This window comes from Phragmites australis, chromosome 15, assembly GCF_958298935.1.
Source record: "Phragmites australis chromosome 15, lpPhrAust1.1, whole genome shotgun sequence".
Classification (NCBI taxonomy): Eukaryota; Viridiplantae; Streptophyta; class Magnoliopsida; order Poales; family Poaceae; genus Phragmites; species Phragmites australis.
This window is the reverse complement of record NC_084935.1, coordinates 23,614,343-23,625,323: the sequence shown is the minus strand read 5'-3', so window position 1 is coordinate 23,625,323 and position 10,981 is coordinate 23,614,343. Positions and strand designations below refer to the sequence as shown.

The window sequence follows — 10,981 nt, the reverse complement described above, 5'->3', positions numbered from 1 at the left end:
ATATGAAATTTTTTAAGGGTTTTCTTATCCATTTTATTATGACCTCTCTTCCTCCTGAGTTCTCTCCCTTCAAGATCAACTACAATACTCAGAAAGAGAAATGAACCATAAGCAACTTAATCATGATGTGTGTCCAAGAGGAAGAGAGGCTGATGACTGAAAATAAAGATTATGTTAATCAAGTAAGCAGTCCCAGCAATAAAAGGAAATTCCAAGCAGATTATAAGTCTAAGAAGAAGTTGCATTTCATCGCTAAGTACGACAAGGCAACGCAGAGGGCACCCTAGGCACTTGCTCCTTGTGCTTCTGAGACTGAAGAAATTGAGGATGATTGTTGCCACTTCTGCAACAAAGACATTACCAGAGAGATTGTCCTGGTTTCCTGAAGTGGCCGGTAAGAAAGGGTAATGATATAACAATATTTATTAATGAATCTACTTATGTTAATTTCTCTCTTATTTTATGGTAAATTGACTCAGGTGCCATTGTCCACATTACCAACTCATTACGGGAATTCCATACCGTGAGAACCCTAAGAGAGGGGGAGCAAAGTCTTAGAGTCGCCAACAAAAGAAAGCTGAAGTTGAAGCCGTCAAATCACTTTCATTAGTATTAGACAGCGGCTTCATTCTTTTCATGTTCCTTCCATCAGGAGGAACCTTATTTTTAGTTTCTTCATTGGACGACTATGGTTATTAATGTAATTTTGGAGACAATAAGTGTATCATTAAATTCAGAAGAAAAAAATTTAGTCTTGCTTCCTCTAAATGAATTATTGGTATCTCTGAATGTCTGTAATATGAATAATGAGACTTATTCGAAGTTGTATCGTTGTCTTTTTGGCTACATTTCGAAGGGGAATATAGCATCATATTAAGGAAGTGATTCTCCACCTTTTAGACTTCTCTAATTCTAGTTATTGCATAAATTGAAGGGGAGCTATTGAGGTTTCTGAAATTCTTAATGAAGCACCTAACGATGAGCCTCAACAGTCCTAGTAGATCCTAACTCGTATAAATAGCATTCACCTAAGTGGGTTAATGCCATTAAGGATCAATTGAAGTCTTTAAACGATAATGATGAATAAGACTTAGTAGAAACTCCCGACGAAGCCAAAACAGTAGGCTGTAAATAGGTCTACAAAACAAAATGTGACTCAAAGGGAAACATCAAAAGGCTCAAAGAGAAGAGACTAACCATAATAAAGCTCAACTAATGATTCTTCTCATTTTGGTTCAAATCATAAAGAAATTGACAACTACATTTAAGTAAAGTTTAAAAAGGAAAAATTCACCATCTTAATCATAAGAAGGATCACGGTGAAGCTTTTATCTTCTTTGCATTGATGTTCATCGAGATAGTTCCAAAGGCATACATGGACAGAGTGTTGAACAAATACAATACGCATAAGTGTTATGCCTCGCCTGCTCCTACTGTTAAGGGTAATAAATTTATGACATTTTAATATGTGATGTCTGAGGAACCATGATGAAAATGATCAGATGAAGTCGCTTCTTTATGTTTCAGTTGTAAGAAGCATTATGTACGTGCCTTGATTTAGTTTTTCATAACCGGGATACTTGGCAGATATCAATCAAATCCAAAATAGGACCATTGGAAAGCCATTGATAAAGTCTTTCACTATTTGCAAGGCACTAAGTACTACATGCTTATGTTTAAGAATTTGTTTGCAAGGTGTGTGGATACTAAGAAATTCACGTCAGGTCATATTCTCACCGTCATCAAAGGAGTTATCTCGTGAAAAAGCTTCAAACAGACACTTATTGCATCATCAACGATGCAAGCTGAGTTTGTAGTATGTTATGAGGCTACCGTGCAGGCTATATGACTAAAGAGCTTATGTTATCCCGGAATTAAGAAAGATAGACAATATTACGAAACCCCTTATGTTATCCTAAGTTTTCTTTACCAGTAACAACAAGTTAAGTGGTGCTATCAAAAACGTCGATATTAAGTTTCGTATTGTGAAAGATATAATCCAGAATCAAATCATCAGTGTCAAGCATATAAATACCGAGTTAATGCTTACGGCACCGCTCATTAAAGGCTTCTCACCCCATATTTTTTGTGATCATGTTACCGACGTGAGGTTATTGGAAAGCCTATGATTCTGGATAAGATGACCATAAAACAAACCAACTCCCATTAAGCATAATGAATATCCATTCAAGATAAAGTAGTATGCTATATGTTTTTGGGTTTCAGTGGCACTTCATTAGCCGCTATAACGCTTTTCCTTGATGTGTTGTTCATTGAGAGTGGACGTATGATGTTAGTCTTGCGATCAAGAGGGAGAATATTGGATATTGATCTTGGCTCTGGAACATATCCTAACGGAAGCAACCGAGAGATAAGGGGGAGCTCCATCCCCACATACGCGCCCTGATCGAGGGCGCAACCAACGTGTTAGTTGCAGTCCCATCTCAAGCAACGCCATATAAATACATGAGGGAGGGGGAGTCGGCAGCTATGACATCCAATTTTCACGTTAGACCTAACCCCCCCCCCATCCCTAACCCTACCGATCCTCACGGATGCTGCTACGAGATGAAGACCGCCACCCTTGCAGCACCTACGTCAACCACATCTACTGGCTGCATCTTGCCAATGACCCCTTCCTCACGCCGGCCATATCTTCACCAAGCTCTACATCACGCCGGCGATAACTTCACCGACGGTCTGCACGGCATCAACTACACCAACATATCACTTCCTCACTGTCAACTCAAGATGGCATCACCGAATCCGGGTAATCAATCATGCTTGTGCTCTAATGTCTTGTGTTTGATCGTAGGGCTAGCATCATGTCAATTAAATGAGAATTAAGGTATAACACTCAGCTCTGCGTGCTTGATGAGGACTCTGACCAGCCTGATTATGTCAAGCTGGTTAAGGCACTCTGCGCAGAGCACAATGTTCACCTGGTCAATGTGCCTAGTGCTAAAACTCTTGGCGAGTGGGCTGGGGTGAGTTGGAGAATTCTCTTCAAAAATGTACTCTGTTTTTCTTAGTATTAGTGTTGCTGCCTAGATGGTGCTACTGGATTTTCCATTTCAGAATCCAGTTTATGGCTTACAATGATCCACTAATTGTTGACAGGGGAGAATTTACTATTGTTTTCGAATTTCATATGCTTTTACATTTTTTATTTCATTCAGTTTAGTTTCAACTTTCGTGAGTTGCCATTTTTTACCTTGTCTTGTACTGCACAATTTTATGCATTTGCTATATTAAATTGAATCTTGATTCTGACAAGCTTTACTATGGTCCTTTTGTAGCTTTGCAAGATTGACTTTGAGGGCATGGCAAGAAAGGTTGTAGGATGCTCCTGTGTCGTTGTGAAGGTAACACATTGATTCCCTGCTGTACCACTGCATTCTATTTTATCAGTTTATATAGGCAAACATGACGTTTGGCTGCTTGATTTCAATTGCCAGGACTATGGTGAAGAATCTGAGGGCCTTAACATAGTGCAGGAGTATGCCAAATCTCACTAGATATAGATTGTTTCAGTACCTACAACTTCATGTTCTATATTTTGGACTTGGGTTTACATTTATGCTTGGTTCTGGGGCTTGCTGGGAGATTACAACAGTTTTTAGGGTGAGCCAAGGAGATATGAGCACTTTGGACATTTGAACTTTATTTATGGTGCTGTCATCGGATTTTAATGCAAATCATCAAGAGTTGAGATTCTGCTTACTTTTTTGTTGCCATCTCATTCGATGGTTAGGTTCATGTCGATGCCTGCTGAATATATGTTTTCATACTCGGTTGTGGTTGCGTGAAATGCATGTTTTATGTGAGACCCGTCAGGAATGTATGTGGTGCTCTTGCTGTGGTGCGATTTTGTTCTGCGTTTCATTTGATTTGGTGAATCTGTTGCTGTGCTCCTTCTGGGGTGTGACCTTCTACCTTCCTAGTATGCTTATATTTGCAGGCAAAAAGCAGTTATGAAAAGTGAATGCATGGTTTCGCAAATTCGATTATAGTTTACCTGAAACTACATTGCAAAAGAAAGTATGAAAATGATGTTGTTCTGTGTGGCAAATCATGTTATGTTTGAACTTCGTCATTTGAGGTGAAAGCTTGTTACTGCTCAATCCTTTTTCTGATCAATGTTCATGGGACCATTTGTCAAGAAAACAAATTGACAAATGTCTCATGGGGAAATTACTCCAAGTTCTAACCATTTGGATATGCATTATGATTTCTACGGCACCACTCGATCACAGTCTGCAGCAAAGCTCCAATATTTCATTTATCTGATCAATGTTCACCAAGTTAGGCTTACAGTCTACTTGCACCATGAATTGAGGCTGGCAACCTGTTGGAACCGGCAATGGCGAGTCGCCAAAGTCCAGGGGGAAAAGTCTGAGGGTGCTAGTGGAGTCCTAGGGGTGAAAGAGAAGGCCGCGCCATTAGCCCTCCAAGATGTAGGACTAAGAGCAACGGTAGACTAGACACGCTAGTGACATGATGGTCCACGAAACTTACGTCACTCCCAATACATGATGTTTAAATATCTTTATAGAATAAAGAAGATAAAACAAATATATGATAAGAAACAACCTCCCAATATTTTATTTTATCTCTATAGCTTGTATCTATAAAGTTTTCTATGACCAATAGATAAATGCGAGGACATATACCGAGATCACCAACTATCTCCCAATACATATTTACTTGATTCTTGTCTCTTGGATTTTGAGACTAGCTTATTTCTTTCATAAGGTATTAGCTCATTCTCTTTCCTCGTTTAATTGCTTGTCACATAGATTATACACTACATGAAAAATAGACAAGGGTGACGGGTCATAACCGTCATGGGTGACGCCCGTCACCCCGAACGTGTCACTGATAACATGTAATAAGTGACGAGTAAGGACACGTCACCAATAAGGTCATTGGTGATGGGTCAAAACTTTATTAAGGTTATTGGTGATGGGTCACAGTTGTGACCCGTCACTTATGACTGATATACGGTTTTCGCACTTTTTAGACGCGAAAAAAAGTCAAAAAAATATTTTTCACCCAACCCAATCCAACTCATGTCTATCACCACTCGTCACATGTCTCTACCTATTTTTTTAGTTTTTAGGCTGTTTTTAGAATGTGCGTTCCGTGGGAATCGAACTCGCGATGGCCCCTTGCGCACATAGCTGCCTAACCACCTCAATCTCGCATGCGTCCTAAAGGGACTCGGATGAAAGATCATTTTAACTATTTTACCGAGGATCATAAGTGATGGGTCACAATTATGATCCATCACTAATGTTAATTTTACAATAGATATAAAAATCAGTTGACTCGGGGTGCCTTCGGTTAAATGGTCATAACTTTTACATACGGACTCCGATTTCGATATTTTTTGACTCTACGGACATCTACAGAAAAAGTTACATCCGTTTTTCCTGACAAGTCGGGTTCGGTGAATTTGTTGAGGCCTAAAATGGCTTAGAAGATTGAGTTCTCGCCTCCGGAAGTTTCTGCATCGTTTTCCGAACGAGCGTTTGTGTCCATAGCCGTTACCCCTTACATCAACTTGAGCAGAAATATATAATAGTTCATATTCTAGTGCTTCTGAAGTGAGAAAAAATAAGAGAAAAATTAAATAAAAATTAAATTTTTTTTTTCAATGTTTGGATCATTTTCTATATTTCTGAATAACGTCATTAGTGACAGATCATAACTTCACCCATCACTTATAACAGGCCTATGAGACCCGTCACCAATGACTGGCTTACGATGACCTGTGAGTGATGGGTCGTCCTTGGTGACGGGTCAATTTTTCACCCGTCACCAATGACTAGCATTAGTGACAGGTCACAACTACGACCCGCTATTTTTATCATAAGTGACGGATCATATTATGACTCGTCACTTATGTAGTGTCTTTTTTGTCTATTTTTCACGTAGTGATATAAACCAAGGTTAAGCATTAGGAGTAGCCTTAGGATATTGCTATCTTTCCATTGACTAAAAATGGCTAGTTGCTCAATTGATCGTTTTCATCTGTTGTATCCAGGTCATATGGTGCCGATCTTTTCTTCTTCCTCTCGCTTCTTCCTAACGTAGTGCATATTCAATTGTTCATCATGTTATGTTTCCTTCCTCCTATTTCTAGCGATGACTTGGCGCGCTGCATCCGCGACTGACCCCTGTCGCTGCACTAACCTCTTTTATTTCATCATCACCCCTACCATAACCCTTCTTATCCTACCATAACCCTGTCGCTGCACGAAGCCTGGCGACAGTTGAAACCCCTCCTCCCTAGCCTCGTCTACTGAAACATGCCGTGATTTCAGTGGCAAAAGGATTAGGATGTGAGCGATGGAGTAATTGGGAATTTGCTGGTGTGAGAGACAAATAGTCGACGAATGAAGCGACGAGTAAGCGGTTGGATGGAGCAGCGGGGCAGAAATGAGATGATTTGAGAAATTACCACGACTCTCGAAGCTGAAGAAAAAAAAGTTTTCTCAAAAAAAAAAAAAAGAGCGAAGCTGAGAAAGGCGGGAACGGATAAGATAACAAAACACTCCCCGACGAAGCCGCGAAAAATGGCCGCCGCCGCCTTCCTTCCCCCGACCCCGACCACTCGTCCCCGCCTCGCCGCCGCAGCCCGCCGCCCGCCGCCCATATTCGCCGGCGCTACCAGCGCCGCGCCGCAGCTGGAGGAGGAGGGCGCCGGCGACGAAGCCGCCCGCCGCGGCGGCGGCGGCAAGGACCGGCGCCGCGCGGTGCGCATCGCGTGGGAGAAGCTCGTTCGGTGGTCCCGCTCCTGGCGCCGCCGCAACCGCAGCGACGTCCTCGAGACCACGCGCAAGGTGGTGGTCCTCGGAGGGGGCTCGTTCGGGACGGCCATGGCGGCGCACGTGGCGGCCAAGAAGTCTGACCTCGAGGTTGCGATGCTGCTCCGGGACGAGGCCGTCTGCCGATCCATCAACCACAGCCATGTCAATTGGTATGTAATCATCGTACCTCCTATAAACCTTTCTTGATCGGTGCGGGAAAATAGTTTGTTACGTTCTCGTACTATCGTACGTGCAAATCTAGGAAGATAATATTTCTATCAATCGAAATTTGTAGTCTTGGTCAGCATGCATGAGACGATAAGATCATCCCATTATTCATTATTGTTACCAATGAGGCAATGACGGGTCTCCGATTGAGAAAAACTAGTTTTACCATTTAGCTGTTATGATACATCAATTTCGACCGTACATTCCCATCCATATTGCTCCTGAAAGTTCAAATGTGCATAGTGCTAGGAAAATTATATGTGACGTGCATTTTTGCCAACGTATGAGAATGTAGATGGATACCAGATTTGGTTTAAACTGACTTGAATACAAGCGTACATGTAACTGTAAGTGAAATTATTTGTCTTCAAAGTGGCCATTTTGCTAGCGACATGGTTGATCTGGAGGTGATTTTGTTATATATTGAGAATATGTTACATTGCAATTCATGTATGCTAGCAGATACAATATTTTGCTCATGTGTATAGATATTTTTTTTATATAGAGTGTCCCATGATGAACTAAATTTGGGTGGAAGAATATTATGAGTATACCTGCGTTACATCTTCTGTCATTCTGATGCAGCAAGTACTTACCAGAACACAGATTGCCGGAAAATATTGTTGCAACAACTAGTCCTACTGATGCTTTAGCGGGAGCTGATTTCTGCTTCCATGCTGTTCCGGTTCAGGTATTCACAATTCTTTATGAAGCATTGTGCTTTCTGCAAGGATTTTGTCCTTTTTGACTCTAATACTTTTTGTGGCAGTTCAGTTCATCCTTTCTTGAAAGTATTTCAACACATGTTGATCCAAAGTTGCCATTCATATCACTTAGCAAAGGGCTGGAACTCAACACCCTTCGGACAATGTCTAAAATCATCCCACGAGCACTGGGAAATCCCCGCCAACCATTTATTGTTCTGTCAGGACCATCTTTTGCAGTAGAACTAATGAACCAATTGCCTACAGGTTTGCTGATATTATTGTTTCATATTGTTAACCTGCTATGTCATAGTTTTGCATTTTTATATTGATGCTAAGTTATTTGTACATGAATCTATTTTTACTTGTTCATGGACCCATATATCGAAAGAGGATTGGTGGAATTCAAGACACTACAATAATCCTAACAATTAGAACAATCTGAGGGGGAAAAAATCATACTCTCATTAATCAAGAGAAATAGAGAGTTTACACCACTCATTTTGTTGGGATCAGATTATAATGTAGATTAATTAGAGTTGTTAATACAACTGCACTTTATTACAGTCTCTAAAAACAACAAACAGCAAATACAGCTGCACTTTTAATCATAGATGTCATAATCGTATAATAAACACAACAGCGTTTTGAAATCTAGCCTCACAATTGCAGTATTGCATGAGCTATTCCTCTAGTTTTCAACAATGTTTGGGTGACTAGATTTTTGTTTCTTTTTTCCTGTTTATCAAGAATGTGTAATCTGTTAATTTGGATTGAAGCTTCATGGTTACTCAACTTTGAAATTGCAGCAATGGTGGTGGCCTCCAAAGACAAAAAGTTGGCAAGTTCTGTTCAGCAGCTTTTAGCTTCTCCAAATTTGAGGATAAGCACATCAAGGTAAAAATGCCTTGTCCCAAGACTCCATCACAGAGGATATGACAAGCTTCAACTGCAAAACATGAAAAAAAAATGCATGGCATAAACAAGAGAAAGTTTGCATGGAGCATATGGACTTGTCATTACTAAAATCAATAAAGAAGATGAGGTGGAAGAGGCGTGAATGAAATGAAACGGCAAATTCGTGTACCTATTTTTTTACAATACTCCTTTCTGTATGTTACAAAAAACACAGCAAATGTCCCACAGTTTGAATTCAGCGAAATAATTTTCTTCCATTATTAAAAAAAAAAAACTGAGCGTGTTACTGCCTGAATTCAAGAACATCACTCAATAGTGAGGAAGGAAATCTTAAGGACTTTTCTTCAACTTTCATTTGAAACTGACTTAGTAGTCTATTTTTTTTAACGAACCTAAAATTTATTATTAGTCTGTTCTACATATTTCGGTAAAATAGGTAACCATAAGAAACTCTTTTCCTCATTTGAAGTTAGTTACTACTACACTATTCATTAATAGGCTCAGGGTCAACATCTTAGGAATTTTTATTGCACAAGAAATATTTTTCCAGCTAAAACCATCCTAACTAATAGGCTATACACAATTTACTGTGCTAACATGTGGAAATTTACTGACTTTATATATTTATGAAACACTGAACCCAGAAGTCATTATGTATATCAATAAATGTTTGTTCCAATGCTAGCTATCTAGGATTTCACACAATTCTGGAGTTCAATTAGTAGGGATATGTTATATTGATTCTAACTTTTATTGTAAACATTAGGGAAAAAATTGAATGTGACGTGTGATACTTCAGTGATGTTACAGGAGTAGAAATTGCAGGCGCACTAAAGAATGTTCTTGCAATAGCAGCCGGTATAGTGGAAGGTATGCATCTTGGGAATAATTGTATGGCCGCCCTTGTTGCTCAAGGTTGTTCAGAAATACGGTGGTTGGCTACAAAGGTTTGCAGTATTTATAATTTCCATTTTTATTGTTTGTGAAGACCGAAAACTTGCAACATTCATTGGCATCAACTTTTTAAATTGAAGATGGGAGCGAAGCCAACTACTCTTGCTGGTTTGTCTGGGTCAGGTGACATCATGCTTACATGTTTTGTCAATCTTTCACGGAATAGAAATGTGGGACTACGTCTTGGTTCAGGCGAAAAACTTGATAAAATTATGAGTTCTATGAATCAGGTGAGTAGCATTCCTTCTACAACATCAATTTATGCACAAGATATCACCTGTATGATTTGTAATTTAGTACATTCATCTCTCTCTCTAGGTTGCTGAAGGTGTATCAACTGCTGGGGCTGTCATTGCATTGGCTCAGAAGTACAATGTCAAAATGCCAGTCCTAACAGCAGTAGCACGGATAATCGATAATGAATTAACTCCGAAGAAGGCAGTTATGGAGTTGATGAATCTTCCTCAGGTACGCCTACCAAATGAACTACTTTATTCCTCAAATACAGTCTCGAAATTCTTGTTGTATGTCAAATTGTTGTGCAAAATTGTGCTGATGACTTCACAATTTTTAATTCGTTAATACTTTTCAAATAGGTGAAATTTTCGTTCTTCCAATTAGCTGACTTTAGCATTTAGTTAACAATAATGTAACGGTGATATAGCATATTGTCTAAACAACCAAGTTGTCTCAAAAAAAGGAAAAGAAAAACACAAATCAAGTATCTCCTGCAATCTTTCATCATGTGTTGTTTCAGTGACAATATTTTGATCATGAGAACAGGCATTCTTATTGGCTCTTTTGACTAAACAAACTAGCCAGCATTTCAACTCGATGCTTTTAGTTGAAGCAAATATAGTTTACCTGAAACTCCGATGAAGGTTTTTCAGCAATTCTGCTGGCAGGAAGGTTCCTGAACTGCTATCTGCTTGTTTCAACAACACTGCCACTAGCCTTACGCCAATGAGTAATGAATGACAACATCTTAAATTTTTGTTTACAGGTTGAGGAAGTCTAACAAGGATACGAACGGAGTTATGATTTGTTCTTTTTATCTTGAAGTGTAGTTTGGGGCCACCATATGAAAATATGCATAAGAGCACTATAGTTTAATAACATTTTCTGCTGGGCAGGTTGTTTTCACTTCAGTGTTGCTCTTTTGCAAGTTCCAAATTTTGGTAGCTTTTTATCGATCTTTCTTGTACACCGGCAAAAGCTTTCTAAAAAAAGATGGTTGGAAGCGTTGGCATTAACTGATGGAGATGGGTAGTATCTGGTATTCATTGAAGGAGATGAACACTATGACATGCATTTTACTTGTAATGTTACAAGTGATCCAACGACAATACTCACGCTTGATGA

General features: G+C 39.6%; 1 protein-coding gene across 2 annotated transcripts; it reads left to right on the top strand.

The window, feature by feature from the left end:
- The first annotated feature begins 6,509 nt into the window (after positions 1 to 6,509).
- On the top strand, positions 6,510 to 10,981 carry LOC133893234 (glycerol-3-phosphate dehydrogenase [NAD(+)], chloroplastic). Of its 2 annotated transcripts, none has more exons than XM_062334210.1 (8): positions 6,510 to 6,985; positions 7,629 to 7,734; positions 7,813 to 8,014; positions 8,557 to 8,644; positions 9,465 to 9,612; positions 9,700 to 9,849; positions 9,938 to 10,087; positions 10,623 to 10,981. In XM_062334210.1, the coding sequence occupies exons 1-8, from the start codon at positions 6,582 to 6,584 to the stop codon at positions 10,635 to 10,637; spliced, it is 1,263 nt and encodes a 420-aa protein (XP_062190194.1). In that variant the 5' UTR covers positions 6,510 to 6,581; the 3' UTR covers positions 10,638 to 10,981. The 2 variants fall into 2 exon arrangements, with proteins under 2 accessions (XP_062190194.1, XP_062190193.1); XM_062334209.1 differs by lacking the exon at positions 10,623 to 10,981 and adding an exon at positions 10,403 to 10,616.